Source organism: Podarcis raffonei, chromosome 1 (assembly GCF_027172205.1).
Source record: "Podarcis raffonei isolate rPodRaf1 chromosome 1, rPodRaf1.pri, whole genome shotgun sequence".
NCBI classification, from domain to species: Eukaryota; Metazoa; Chordata; class Lepidosauria; order Squamata; family Lacertidae; genus Podarcis; species Podarcis raffonei.
This window is the reverse complement of record NC_070602.1, coordinates 77,476,858-77,492,412: the sequence shown is the minus strand read 5'-3', so window position 1 is coordinate 77,492,412 and position 15,555 is coordinate 77,476,858. Positions and strand designations below refer to the sequence as shown.

At 42.0% G+C, this 15,555-nt stretch overlaps 2 protein-coding genes across 4 annotated transcripts in view; one reads left to right on the top strand and one right to left on the bottom strand.

Annotated features, from left to right (window-relative positions):
* The window catches only part of LRRC56 (leucine rich repeat containing 56), a 39,001-nt gene extending 36,322 nt beyond the window's left edge, over positions 1-2,679 (top strand). Inside the window, exon 14 of the mRNA XM_053395306.1 lies at positions 1,526-2,679. Within this exon, the coding sequence (XP_053251281.1) occupies positions 1,526-1,718 (193 nt within the window). The 3' untranslated portion in view covers positions 1,719-2,679. The remainder of the gene's footprint in view (positions 1-1,525) is intronic.
* Positions 2,680-4,868: 2,189 nt separating this feature from the next.
* LMNTD2 (lamin tail domain containing 2) overlaps positions 4,869-15,555 on the bottom strand; it is a 38,165-nt gene continuing 27,478 nt past the window's right edge. The window contains exons 10-15 of one of the 3 annotated variants that reach the window (XM_053395167.1): positions 14,985-15,180; positions 13,652-13,771; positions 12,496-12,686; positions 11,449-11,597; positions 9,496-9,578; positions 4,869-5,080 (exon numbers count right to left, since the gene is read on the bottom strand). In XM_053395167.1, the coding sequence (XP_053251142.1) occupies positions 4,934-5,080; positions 9,496-9,578; positions 11,449-11,597; positions 12,496-12,686; positions 13,652-13,771; positions 14,985-15,180 (886 nt within the window). In that variant the 3' untranslated portion in view covers positions 4,869-4,933. Of the gene's footprint in view, positions 5,081-9,495; positions 9,579-11,448; positions 11,641-12,495; positions 12,687-13,651; positions 13,772-14,984; positions 15,181-15,555 lie in introns of those variants that run through there. The other 2 variants (XM_053395174.1, XM_053395182.1) reach the window with 2 other exon arrangements.

Below are 15,555 nucleotides of genomic sequence, written 5' to 3'. Positions count from 1 at the left end.
GAACAAATCCACATGGGATAAAGGCTGCTTCATAACATCCAGGATGGAGTGAACTGTGCTTTAAAGTTTAACCCATTGGCTTTGGTTTTAAGCATACCTAACTCTCTCTCTCAAGAGTGTGATTGCAGGCTTTTGATCTTATACTTACTGCTTGGTTTTCTGTTTTGGGTGGTGTTATCCTTCTCAAAATGAGTTCCAAGAAGCTTCATTGACAACTTGCATCTAAGATTAGCTTCAGCTGTTCAGCACCAGTCCACTGCACATCTCCCTTTCATAGATTAACAATGGATCTATCTATCTACCCTGCTTTTCAGAAAAAAATTGTCTCAACAGGTCAGCACAAGGAGGACCATCTGGGAGGTTTGGAGGTTCCTCTATATACTCTTCCTCTTGCAGACGCATCAGCCTATAGTTCAAGCTAAGTTGCACCTGACATTTGCAACATATTCTCCCTTATTATTACTTCTTCTTCTTCTTCTTCTTCTTCTTCTTCTTCTTCTTCTTATTATTATTATTATTATTATTATTATTATTATTATTACATTTATCCATAATTTACTACGTAAAATGTCTCAAAGCAACTCACAGTTGGAAAAAAACATACAAAGGCAAGTATTTAAAACAACATCAAAAGAATAAAACAACATTATTTACCCAAAGTGCTCATCCTGCAGTATTATATAAAGATATGAATCCTACACCACCCAGCTAAATGACAAACACCAAAAACAGCTAGGTGCCATATGAGCCCAGTTAAGAACCAAATGCTAGGGTAAACAATGCCTTTGGCTGGCACCTAAAAGTTAACAATGATGGCATCAGTCATATCTCCCTAGGGAGAAGATTGCATAACCATCACTGAAAAGACCTGTTCTCACGTTGCCACATTCCACACATTCACAGACTCTGGATAGGCTCATATGAGGAGAGACAGTCTCTAAGGTACTGAGGTCTGAGTTACATCAGTCTTTGTAGATGAAAACCAGCACTTCAAACTGAGGCTAAAAACTAATGGGCAGGGCAGCCAATGCATTTTGGGCAGGATCAGTGTTGTATGCCTTCTACTCCCAGTTGACAATCTGGCTTCTGAATTCTGCACTAGCTGCAGTTTACAAATTATCTTCAAAGGTAGCTGCATGTATGATAAAACACATTGCAGTAATCTAGCCTAAAGGTTATCATATCATAGACTACAGAAGCAAGGCTATCCCAGTCCAGAGAGGGCTGCAGCTGGGCCACCAGTCAAAGCTGATGGAAGGTACTCTGTGCCACCAAGGCCACTTGTGCTTCCAGTGACAGTAATGGGTCCACAGGTACCCCCAAGCTGCATGCTATATACTGTATCTCTGTAACTGAGTGGTGTGTTGTTCTCCATGCTATGAGGTGGGACATAGGGGGTACAGAAGAGGTTTTATCCCTCTTTGTTGCATCCAGCGCAGGAGGTTTAAGTGACTATGCAATTCTAGCTTAGTCTCTGAAACATATTTGTGCCAACTCACTGTACTCTGGTGTTTCTTGTTTTCAGAGCCTCTGTAGATAGAAAGCTCCTCAAGATTATCAACTCTCATCAACCTGCTGTTCGCTCATGCACAAAAATGCCAGAGGGACTTGCAGTTCTGAACGTGGTCCGCCCTCTGACTGCCAAGGCTGCCCTGCAGAGCTTGCCGAGCAAGCCAAATATCTCAATGACGGCTCAAAGCAAGACTCCCAAATTGTAGGAAATGCCCTCAGCAGCTGTGCGTATGTTGTTGCCAAGTCACAGACGCTTTCAGCTGCTTTCTGTGTTTCCCATCTTCCTATGAGCAACACAGGCTGGCTTCTCTGACTCATCGCGATCTCTGAACACAGTAGTGCCCTAGGTAAGCAAAGCAGTTTAAATAAACAATTTGATTGACCTCAAACAGAACTGCTGCTGCGAATGGAGAATCTGCAACTCCCCTATCAACCATTTTGGCAGCTTCTGCAAAAGGAGGAATGAAAGCTTGTGCCTCCATAGCCCTTTCAAGTGGCTGTATGCCTAATGTTTACAGCAGCTGCGTGCCTGGCCTCATGGCCAGGGTGGCCCCTTTGACTCATCCAGTGGAAGGAAGGTACAGACCATCCTTCAGCATTCCCTCAGGTATCCAGCTGCAGCTACTTCCATGTGTCCAACTGCTGTCAATGGGATGCAGTCCCTCTTGTGAAATCACACAACAGACTGGGAAAGCTGTGTAGAATGGAATTGAGTGTGCTTTGAGCAGGACTCTCACTTTCAGAGCACATCCTTGATTCAGGCACGAACTTGGATTCCACGTTGATGTAGAAACACTCCATCTTGCTTGAAATCATTCTTCTCTATTCTTTTTAGCAGGGGAAAACTCAGTAGTTCAGAGGGAGTTTGGGAGAGGGGGATTGAGCACATCACTTTGTTTTTTTGTACTTGGAAGGAACTCCTGATGCTCATCCAGAATGCTGTCATACAGATATACCTGAATTGGGTGGGTTGTGTTTTCTCCAAGCCAGATGTCCGTTGTAAATATATTTGCAGTGGACAAGGTTGATTCCCAACAATCTCTCCTTTACCTCATCTTTTTCAAGCGTTTTTACCACAAATGTATTTGCAATCAAATGTTCTGTAACTTTTTTTTATGAGATCAGTTTTAAAGGAATACAAGAATATGTGTGTGCGTGCATGTGCTTGTCTGCACGTGCGCGCGCGCGCGCACACACACACACACATATTCAACCACTGCAGGGAGTTTACTCTACTTTTAATAACATTTATTCTGCTTTAGAATACAATATGAAATGCTATGAACTGGTATAATCTGATCTGGTTTGCATAACAATGTAAACAATTCCACCAGGCATCTTATGGATAAAGTCAACACGTGAGCAGGCATTCACAGATGTTGTGAGCAGCAGTGGTTGTGAGCATGTCAGCAGGAGAAAGCATGCTGCCACAATCATGGGAATTGCTGCTGTCTGCATATGTGATAGTCAAGTTCACACTGTATATTTGTCCACATGAATCCCAAGGACAGTTGGGACTGCTTGCAAGTGGAACAAAAGCTATGTATGAACTGGCACTCAAGACAGGTATACTTCAACAATTATTGTGAATATTTTGAAACTAAGTACTGTAATTGTTTAAATTATTTTCTGGAAGAGTATTTATAATACATGAATTATGCAGCATCCCAATCTGTAGGTCATTTCTTTCTAGTAGAATGTTTGAAATGCATAATGGAGCTGAAACCAAGAACGTTCACACCATATCTTCAGCTTGTCCTTTGAAGCCAAAACATTTAAAGAATATAAGAAGATTTGGGACATTCACACCCTTAGAAGGCATGCATTTCTGCAGTAAATGGAGCAGGGGATTGTAGGAGTAGAATCACAATTCATAGAATGGTGGTTCCCAGAAAATGTGTAAAATTGGCCTTGGCAAAACATGCACCATTTAAGCCAGCTTCCTTCTTTACACCAGTCTCTCACTTTGCAATCATAATTAAAATTCTCCTCTGTATATAAATGGTGAGAGAGCAGGGGTAGCCAATATGGTGCACTCCAGATGTTAGACTCCAACCCTCATCAACCCCAACCATCATGGTCAATGGTGGGCATTAAAATTCAGCAACATCTAGTGGGCACCACTTTCGCTACCCTTGGTATGGGGGAGACCAGCAAGTCTGACACACAATACTCCCAAGTAGCACTGGATGTGACCACAAGAATTCTGGGCAAAATTACCCAAAATTACCCAATCACATCCAATTTTAATAGGAAAAAAGCATATGGGAGAGAGGTGCTGTATCGTCCCTCAACCATGATGTACTGCAGTCATCCTCCCAAATGTTTTCTTCCAGCTGGGCTCACTTCCAATCTGTCTCTTTTTATGTGGTAATCTATGTTTAAAGACATGCCTAGATTGCCCCAAATGCCAAATTATTTTCCCAGTCCCCAGTTAATGTGTGAGTTTTATGTTGCTCCAAAGCCAACTAACAATATTGTTTGGGCCACCCCAATCTCTGCCAAGCGATAGTAAGAGATTTCAGGGGATTTGGCATTTAACCAAGGTTGTGTTTCTGTTGGGAAATCAAGGCGCAGCGGAGACTAGCATCGTTATGAAATATGGTTTATTTTACACATATTTACAACCTGGGTTTTGATGAAGAGAGAGAGTTCATGGCATTTACATCACAAGAGGGACTTGTCCTTCCCAGCAGTGCAGCCTTGGATTCAGAGGCATCCCAAGCACCTGCCCCATGTCTCTTTCTAACAGCCTGCTGTTCTGCCCACTTCCTGCCCCTTCTTTCCAGAAACCCCAAAATGTCTGTGGCAAAAGGATGCCCTCTCTTCCTGTGCTGACATCACGCCCCACTGTTACCCTGGGGACCTCCCCCTCTCAACTTTGCTATTGTCTTCTGCTAACTTAATACACGGCTGGGGGAAAGGACACCATCTGGATGATCAATTGTTCTTAATGGACTGGTACTTAGTTATTTTATTTATTAAATTTGTATACTGCCCTCTATCCATAGACCTGAGAGTGGTTCACAACATAAAAACAGTTCTCCTGTTCTTAATGGCATCGATGCTATCAGCAGTCTCCTGAACTGGTTCAGCATGAGTTTTTTCACTCGCCTGGCATCTTTCCTTCATACTTCAAAAAATTAGGGGTAAATTCTACCACTTTGCTAAATTTAAGATAATGGGGAGTCTGCCAAATTCCTAGCAATATGTAGCTTTACTTCTTTTCTCTGCCTCCTTTCCCATCACCATTAATGTGGTGCTTCTTGTCTTACGCCTTCCAAGATAGTTAAGCTGGCACAAAGAACTGCCTCAGAATTGGAAGGGAAAGTCACAAAGATACATGCCAGGCAAACTGCAGAGTTGTGCTGTGTATTTAAAGCCATGCAAACCACCTTTGCTGCTGACATTCATCAGCATGTCATCTAGCAGGACAGTACCTCCTTAAGTGCAGATCAGTGATAGTGGGCATGTAAGTCATATGCTTGAAGCCATATCTTGAGCGAGCACTCTTCTGTCCTATCAGGGACACCATGGGAAGTGTAGTATCCAGCGTAGTCTTGAATTCCTGAAAAAAGGACACTGCTGTTACCAAAAGATAGCAGCATTTAAAAGCAGGTGTGTGTGGCTGGCGTTTGCCTTCAGTACTTTGTTAAATATAATTATACACTTTATCCAAGCCCAATACTCTGCTACTAAAACTAAATTACACGTAACAGTCATAGAAACTCTAAAGAGGAATCTTGGGCATAGCACTGTTTGGTGTTGTGATTGTTTCATTGTTGGCTGTTTTGTGACTTTTGGTGTGTCATCTAAACAGAAAAAGGTGAGCTTCACAAGCACGACAGAGAGGGGGGAATCAGATCAAGCAACCTTGTGTTGCACCTCATTATCCCTGTCTATCTGTCTCTCTCTCTGTCACACAGAGAGAGAGAGAGAGAGAGCGCACATATGTTACCTGGATGTGATTTTAGTGATTTTAGTACAGCATACCCTTCCCGCCGCAGCGGTACCATTTATCTACTTGCACTGGTGTGCTTCGAACTGCTAGGTTGGCAGAAGCTGGGGCAGAGCAATGCGAGCTCACCCCGTCCCAGGGATTCAAACCGTCAACCTTCTGATTGGCAAGTCCAAGAGGCTCAGTAGTTTAGACCACAGCACCACCCACGTCCGCCGCAATGCTGTTTCCGTGCTTCCGTCACGGTGTTCCGTTGCACCAGTAGCAGTTTAGTCATGCTGGCCACATGACCTGGAAAGCTGTCTGTGGACAAATGCCGGCTCCTTTGGCCTGAAGTGAGATGAGTGCTTTACCCCAATAGTCACCTTTGACTGGACTTAACTGTCCAGGGGTCCTTTACCTTAGTATAGCATACTACTCAAATCAGCAAGCATAGTCCATAACCTGTTATTATAGGATGAATGCTCCATATGTATGATGTGTTAGCGGCAGTGAAATCTATTAACATCTGCCCTTTTGTGGAAGTGTTGAAAGTATCAAAGCCTTTCCCACTCTTAAATATATCCAAGACCTCTGCCCAAAGGAGGATAAAGATTTCTCCTTTTTCAAATTTGGCAGAGAAAAGAGGAACATATTTGTCAAAGTCGCACAACAGACCTGTGACACAAGCTAGAGGCAAAAACATCTACTTAACTCACTAGAAGTTAGGAATCTAAATGCCATTTATTTATTTGCCTTTGAAAAAATTGCCACCTTAATTCTACTAAAATACTAACTGGTTGTGCAGGGGGAGACAGGGAAGCAGAGCAATTTAATTCCTCCACTAAGGATTAGCAGTAACATTTTTTTCCTAATATAAGGTCTGCCAAACAGCCTCTCTGTTCATCTAATTTTCAAGGTTCCTGGAAAAGGCACATTACATGCAAGGGTTTTTTTTACATTGGTTTTAATGTGACTTGTGGGGCTACATAAATGACAGAATGTAATAGCAGGAAGCCTCATCTTTAAATAAAGGAAATTACTCAAGGCCTGAAAATGTGCAAGACTTTGGGAGGCGCCTCTTCCTCTGCTGCAGATGGATGCTACAGCAAGTCATAATTTCAGACATCAACACTGACCTAATGAATTAATAACTTGGAACTGGCAGGTGTGTAGGAAGACTTGAAATTATAGCGGGTTCAGCTAGGATACTTTTTACTTGTGTAATCACAAAATAATAATAACTGATCCCTCACGTGATGTGAACCCAAGGTATCCAATGCTAGTCCTACTCAGAGTTGACCAATTGAAAGTAAGAAGCATGGCTCTCTTGTGTCCATTAATTTCAGTGTGTCTACTCTGAGTAAAACTTATTTGGCTACAACCCAGAATGCATGCATGCATGTACTTATTTTATAATATTTCCTGCCCTTTAATGTAAAACAGTTCCAGGACTGCATTTGTATGAGCAGCATTCACTGTGGCTCTTTCTGTGTGTTTTTCCATAATCATAGTCTAGCACTGGCACTTAGGGGGCAGGGGCTGTTTATAAAGGCCAGAATCTTTGTTCTTCTGCCGTTGCCCATTCTACTCATATTAACCTTACAACAGTCTCTGGGTCTAGTTAAAATGCTGTCATCTTATAGCGCTGCTATCCTCACGCTATGCAATAACCACTGGTTCTTTACAATCTTTTTTGGAGTTAATGGGATTTGCTGCGCACTGTGGAATTGTTATTTAAGTAGACACACTGATATGTATCTAAGCAAGCAAGAGGTAAAAAAAATAGATTTCCAATTTAACACAAAAAGAGGGCTTTCTAGCTGAAGTGCCCGGTGAGTCAATGTTGAGACTTAGGTATTCACCCAGCCACCATGTACTCTTCATTCTATTTCTCCTATTCTTTCTCTTGGGACTTGCCTATATTATCAGTTTATCCTGGATTAGAGCTAAACAAAGGATGGGGATTGGAAAAGGTCCAGATGTTCCTTCTAAAACATCCAGCCCTTGCAGGTTAGCAGAACAGAAGTCCTTATTCTCCTTGAGCTAGATTCTCCCTCTGTCTGCCACCTACAAGCTTTGGATTTACTCCTATAGCCTATTGTTTCTTCAAATCATCCTGGTCTAAAGGAGCTTTTATACAGATAGCTAAACTAACCCCTGCTCCTCCAACTCTGTTATTTAAAGGAACCCCTGGATGATTCCACAGTCTATACTGTTAATTTTATAATGAATGATTTTAGAGTGTTGTTTGTGTTGTACTTTTGTATTGTTTTATTGTTGTTAGCCGCCCTGAGCCCGGCTTCGGCTGGGGAGGGCGGGATATAAATAAAATTTATTATTATTATTATTATTATTATACTAAGCTATGTTTCATTCACTCCCTTTTTATGAGGAATCTACCCAACACCATCCCTTTTTGGTTCTTCCATCATTTCTCAGGCTGTAGAAAGTCTGTCCCCCCCCCCCAAAAAAAAATTAAGAGCACAGTCTCACTAGGTGTACTTGCCCTTGGTGCTACTTCTGTCTGTTTAAAGAGGTGGGTATTAGATGGGCAGAGATCTATCGTGCATGTGAACTTGTCAAAACTCTGCATACATTCACCATAACCTTTGCGGTAGGTACTTTTTATCATCCTGTTTATGTTATTTAATTGATCTCCTAACTAAGGCTAAAGTTTTTCCAGCTACTTTTTTTTAAAAATAATGTTAGCGTGCTTAACACCATAATGCTGTCTAAAAATAAGAAATAAAAAGCTTTCTGGTCATTGCCATTAACCCTGCTGCAAAAATGCCAATGGCCAGAATGCTTAAAAAAAAATTTTTTTTAAGCATTATAGCATAGTGGTGTGACATGCTATAGTGCTTTTTTATTCTTTATTTCAAAAAAATGTTTTAGTACTAATTTATCTTCTGTGTATTCTGGAAAGTTTCCTATACGTTGCGATGCCTCTCAATATATTGTTTACAAATTTGCCATGAGGGTTCCTAAAGTGGGGGTGGTAGTCTTCATTAATGTTTGACATCGGTTGCCATTGATTGGACGTTGACAGACTGAAACAGGTCTTTAGCGTGACGGCCCAATTTTTGGTGGGACAGGTCCAAACTATGCTTATTTCAAACTCTACATGAGGGCTGCTGAAGTGGGGGCAGCAACCGACTGCCATTTTGAATCAAGATGGCAGACTGAAATGTGACTTGGGCATGTCGTTGTCCAGTTTTTGGTGTGATGTGTCCAACCTGCACCAATTTGGACACCTCTGAATATATCATTTCACTATTTAGCAAATTTGGCATGACAGGCCAACTTGTGCCAATGTGGATGCCTCTGAAGATATTGGCCAACTCAGCATGAGAGTTCCTGAGGGGGGAAGCAGCGAACTTCATCTATGTTTTGATGCTGGGTGCTATTTTGAATCAAGATGGTGGACCAAAATGTGACTTTGATGTGACTTCACTCAGTTTTGGTTATGGGTCCAAACGGTGCCAATGTGGACACCCCTGAAGATATTGTTGCCCAATTTGGTGTCACTTTGCCCAATTAAGCATCATGAGTCCAAACTATGCCAATTTGGATAACTTGAAGTTATTGTCCCCCAATTTGGTTCCAAGATGGAGATGATCATCCTGCTCTATGTTTGGAGGCTAGACACAATTTTGAATCAAGAGGGCATAGTGATAGTTGCAGATGAGATTTCCTAAGGTGGAAGAGGTATTTTTGTCTATGTTTGGATACCATTGGATGCATTGAGCCCTGCATCGGGGGGGGGGGGGGCACGCACAGCAGCCATACTCACAAATCATACTATCCATTTAAAAATCACAATATGTTTGGGTTTCTTAGAATTCCCACACAGCATCGGACACTTTCTGCTAGTTGTACTTGTACTATGCTTTGGAGAAGGAAACCTCTGTTTCCTGTTTCTTTATTCCAATGTCTGATTATCCAGCAACCTTGGGCTCAGAGGTGCCTACACAGCATTTACAGTACGACTCTGGGGAGGCCACTAACCTCTCCATGTATTTGTTACTAATGAACATACTTACTCTAGCTTCTGGTTCCATAATTTGAGGCTGCCATGTCTGAAAAGCAAAATCTCCCTCGCTGGTTGAAGAACTGCTATTCTTTTCTGCCAAAGAACAATAAAAGCAGAGTGCCTTATTAGCACTAAAATTCGCCCCCACATGCACTTTGCAATTTAATCTAAACTGAAGATGGTGTCTAAAACACCCCTTCCCCACTTTAGAAGAATCATAAACAATTGAGCACCTTTATCTAGACCCACAGAGCAATGGCTGAGCACAATGTGTTTTGGAACTCACACAATAGCAAGTAAGGCTCACAATTTATCCCTGTCTTACCACACACCTCATTTAACTTATTAGCACATGATTCCACACACTGCAGAAAGAACAGAGCAACTGGGAATGTTGGTGGGGAGAACGTGTTCATGTGTTTGGTACCATCAAATGATGGGGGAGGGAGACATAGCCATACTTGTTCATTTAAAAATGTATATCCTACTTTTTGAGTAACTTCTTCTACAAAGTTGTTTACAATTTCCAATTAGAAAACAATATCTAACAGTAAAATAAGGGTGCTTCAGGTAACCTTGACCTAAATCATTCAGAGCAGGGGCAGGAAACCTCAGACCCAGAGGGTGCCTCTATGTGGCCCTTGGGACACTCCCCATCTCCTTCCCAGACTGCAGCCTTCACTGGCCCTCATCCCCTATGGCACTTCACTTTCTCATTCTGCCTCCTGCCACTTCCTTTTCCTCTGCTGTCTTCCAGTTCATGCCCCTTTCCTTCCTCTTCATTGCTCTGCTGCCAGTCTGAGACATGAAAAACACATTGCACTGTACGAGAAAGTAGGAAAGAGTGTCACTCTTTGAAACTTCCTCCTTCAGCTCTATGTACTTTGGGGGGGGGGGAATACCCACCTTTGCCATGTCATGTCATGTCAAGGAGGCAGTGAATAGGGTGCTCAATGATTTTGTGGGCACCAGGGGAAATCCTCAAGGGTGCCATTGTGCCCTTGACCACAGATTTAGGTACTGTAATTAGATTGCTCACTGCACATTGGTATTGTTTCTTGGTGTGCATCTACACTAAATGAACCTGAGGCTGTGTTTCGTGAGATGTTGAGAGATTTCTGTCCTCCATCCATTCAGCTTCCAGGATATTAGGTGGGAGGGGGAACATTTTTATTACCCATACAGTGGTACCTCGGGTTACAGACGCTTCAGGTTACAGACTCGACTAACCCAGAAATAGTACCTCGGGTTAATAACTTTGCTTCAGGATGAGAAAAGAAATCGCGCGGCGGCAGCAGGAGGCCCCATTAGCTAAAGTGGTACCTCAGGTTAAGAACAGTTTCAGGTTAAGAATGGACCTCCGGAACGAATTAAGTTCTTAACCCAAGGCACCACTGTATTTAGGTCCCTAGTGTAGAATTGTCCTAAGGGGCTAACTATATGGTTTGTGTACACACACCGAATGGAGGCCCAACACCATTCTGAAATGAATAAAACTTTGGAAGGGGGAAGAAGTATTGTGAACAGAGTAGGGAGGACAAAAAGAGGGAATGCTTCTCTCTTTCAGTATCTACCCTTTTTGTGCTTCACATTTGTCTTCCAAAGCAGCAGGGAATGGGAGTGGGGAACTGCTTAGACGGTGATACAGAGCTGAGAAATGATGGACAGGAAATAGCTAAGCAAGCAACCTATCTTTGCTGATGCTCTGCTCAAAACACTCCCTCCTAGAGCTATTTTTCCTTCTTCTTTTCTTAAGAAGGCATCAGGGGTCCATACCATCGGTTTGCGTGTGACGTGTAGTTAGTTCCAGTTATGAAAACATTGAATTAAGCTATGCTTCTAAAATTATTTTTTATTTATTTTGACAAATATTGCACAAAATTCTTCCTTAATGCACATAGCAGTACACAGATTACCGTATATTTAACAACAGATAGAGTTAAAACAGAGTTGACTTGCATACCCATGAGTGGAAGCAAAGTTTTTGAGGAAACTGAATATAAGCTGGAAGTTTCGCTGCTTGCTTCACTGATTTTCGTCCTGATACCTGTGGCACGACTAAGCAGCATTTTGCTACTTTGTGCAGAATCAAAAGAAAAGTGTCCATGGAACCTGAACAGGGAAAAAAGAAGATTGACCCAAGAGGAAGCTCACCCTGTTAAAAGAGTCGGAATAAGCATCAGCTTGCAACCAACACTATCCATTTCAAACACCTGCAGGGCAGCTGCAAACACTTCACACTGGTGCATCTGGGCACTGAAAGTGATCAACCTGATCGACTTTATGTTTTGGAAAGTTGTTTGTACACTGCACATTTGGACACCTCTTGGACACCTCTGTCATAATTTTGCATAATGCTTCCTGAGATCATGGAGCAGGTTTTCGTCTCTTTGGATACAACTGGATGCCATTTTGAATTAAAATGGCAGATCAAACCTTTCAAGACTGCACTGTTCTAAAAATCGGTGCTGGCATCTAAAGATTCAGAGCCACAGTCTTCAGAGGGCATGAGTTTGATATTAGCAGTGTGATAGTAATGTTATGATTTGTACTTAACACTAAACCATAGTTTGTTTTAAACCATGCTTTGTTTAACAAAACGTGAGTTAACCACAAGTTGCCTTACAGACAATCAAACAAAACACGACTTGTTTCTCCAACATTTGTTTGGTTTTTGAGCTAATCTTGCCTCATGCCTTTCTAGTTTTGTGAATTTATAGAAGACAGGGAGTGTCAAACAAGCCATGGTTAAGGAAAGGTGCTAGGTTCACATATAACACCAAACATGTAAAATAAACCAGGATTTGTGAGCCAATAACAAATAATGAATTCAGCTTGTGGTTTGTATGCAGTAAGCAAACTATAGTTAAGTGGCTCAAAAGGGGTCATGCATAACACTAAGCTATGGTTTAATAAACCATGGTTAGTGTGCAAACCATTGCATGATACTGACTGTACTCCATTCCTTCTACCTGTTTTTCACCAGCACACTCCTAGATTGAATCTCTACCTTTTGTTTACCAAGATGCCTGAAGTTCTACGAATTCGTTGGGACGAAGCTACGTCTGGCCTCGAAGGCAAGGACTCAAAAGTTTCATCATCTTCACTGAGGGGAAATTTGTCCACTGAAAGGTCCACATTATCGCTATAGGCATCTGCAGCTGCCATGAAGTGCTGAGGACCTCTATATTGTGAGATAATCTTAGAAGATGAAAGTGAAAGGAAAATAAAGTTATTCACCAGACTTCAACATTTATATAATACAGTACTGCTTTTCAATGCTCCCATGGTAGTTGACAATTTGTTATATCAATGCACGAGAAAAGGACGGATTCTCTCAGGATCTATTCAGAAGTGGATGGTAAGACATTCCCTCTTCTGCTTTCCCCTCAGGTCATGCAAGTCCTTTAGCATGTCCTTCATTCCCAACAGCCATAAATGTGTATCAGCTGTTGATCCAGAAATTACAATCTAGGATCACATACTTAGGTTTATATTCATTTATTCAAAATTTTAGAAGTGGCCATTAATATTTAGCTGCTGGCTTATAACTACTAATGCTCTGCTCCAAACAAGCTGTGATGCCATTTGATGGCTGCACATGATGTTCTCTTCGGGGCAGGGGTACTATAACTGACACACAAAATAAACACACAGAGATACACTGTTCCCTGGATGTGGGAAACCAATTGCAGCTTCACTCGCCATGTAAACAACACCTTAAGTCACAGAAATGCCATAGGTCTTTGGTGACCTCATTCAACAGAAACCAACCCCAAGGCACACTTTGGGTTCACATAAACATCTCACTGTTTACAGTGTGCATAACAGCCATTTCATGTATATTCATGAGCTCCACCACACTCAAATACTGTTTCATATTACAAATCTATGCTTAAGTTTACTCTGATACAATGCCACCCTACGTCATGGATAGCCAATGTGGTGCCCTGCAGGTGTTGTTGGACTACGATTCCCATCAACCCCAACCATCATGTCTAGTGTTGTAACCCAACAACATCTGGAGGGGGGGTCCCACGTTGGCTATCATTACCTTAGGATGGTCAACCTTTTGGGCCTTTCCCCCTTTTTAATTTTTAAAACTCAGAAAATTATAACACACTGTACATCCCTTCCCCTCCAGACTATTAAACAAAGCAATTCACCTGGCCATGGTAGTCACAGAGGCAGGTCGTGCATTCTGGACCCGTTCTGAAAAAATGTTGCCTGCTTAGTGGCATGTTTGAAGCTTGCTCATGAGCAAGGTTGGCCCCTGCAGCCCACACCTATAAAATATAGTGCAAATGGATGAGACACAACATTAATGTATGACCTACAGTACCTCCCATTTTCATCTGTAACTGTAGCCTGGTGCCCTGTTTTTGCAGACCTCATGGAGAGAAAAGCTACTTGGAAAGACAATTTGGAATGAAAAGGAGATCCAGTAAGTGAACTAGTCCAGAAAACTACTACTAATTTGTTAATCCCTTTTGGCTTTGCTCATTAAATTCCTGTGCAGTCAGGAAATCTGCTTTAAAAAAAACCTGGTCTGGCAAACATAAATGCTTGTGCTGATGGAGCAATTGTCTTAGCACGATGTTAAATTCCACCCATATATAGTCTATTATTTCCCTGTAATGCTGGTAGAAATACATTCTGTTTTGTTGGTCAGAATACACATTTCTGGGAAAGCAGCAACATTTCCCATACAACCATTTTGCTTTTTAAAAATATTTTAGTACCCATAAGCGCACAGTACAATTTAGAAATATTTCAGATAGAGACAACTGATTCCTTCTTTCTTTCTTTGCTGAAACTCAACTTTTTTTAGGATATAGAAAAATTTTATAGCAAAAATAACTTTTTAGAGTTCTTAAATCCAGTGGGCTAACTTTCAGTTCATATTGATGTCATCTGTCTGAAGCAAAATGTTTTGGACTACCTGTGGCATGAAATTATTGTTCAGCAAGATAATATCTTATATACCGTAATTTCCATGTATTAGATGAGGTTTTTTGACTCAAAAATCATGTCAAAAAACTGGGATTGTCCTTTACACGGATATTGGGGGGGGGGGAGTTGCGAGCTGCCAGCCAGCTGGTTGGCAGTCGTGCAACTCCCCCCCCCATGCCGCTGTGGGAGGTGTGTACTCTAGGGAGCGTTTCCCGCAGCTGCGTGGAGGGGAAGCTGTGCACACCAGCCAGCTGGTTGGTGGCCGTGCTCTAGGAAGCTTCCCGCCCTCAGTGGCGTGGGGTGAGTGGATGGCCACTATGCCAACCCCCAGCAATGGATTTGCTGGGGTGATTTTGATGGCATGAGTGCAATTCCCCCTAAAAAAAGCTCAACAACTTTGGGCCATCTCGCCTCATTTTCTTTAAATTTAGTCCCCCAAAATAGGAGGTGGTTTATACATGGGGGCGTCTTATACATGGAAAAATACGGTTTGTATATCTATATCACACTCAGGATTGGGAAGCAGGAGAGGTCCCTGCTGCTTACTGTGATGTGATGCTGTGCAGGCAGAATGGTGCCATTCGGGAAACGATAGATAGACACTGGGAAGTCTTTAACCCACTGCTGGATGATGTAGCCACTTAAATCTATTTCCTTGTTCAATAATGTATTGAAGATTCGGACAAATTTGCCCGTATTATGTACACTCACAATCCTTAATGGTCCTGAACCAATATGGCATCTAGGGAAAGAAAGTGGGAAGAGGAGAAAAAAGATGGGTTAGGTGTGACTGATTTAGAAACAATTGGTATGAGCTATGCTACTTATGGGCCTGTGATGGAATACTTCTGGGGTTCTTAAAGTGTAAGGCAGACAAAAGAAGTAAAGTAAGAGATATGGGAGAGGGGAGGTATCTAGGGCTGCCATATTTCAAAAAGTGAAAATCCAGACAGGTGGTGGGTTAGAAGTCAACTGAGAGAAGCACAGGCAATTGTGAAGAGAACAAGTCTTCTCAGAGACCAACTTAGTCATCTGTAACTCTTGTACAGTGGAAGTTTGGTTTCTGAACGTCTTGGAAGTCGGTTGTTTCAGTTTTCAAGTGCCAAAAACCTGAAAG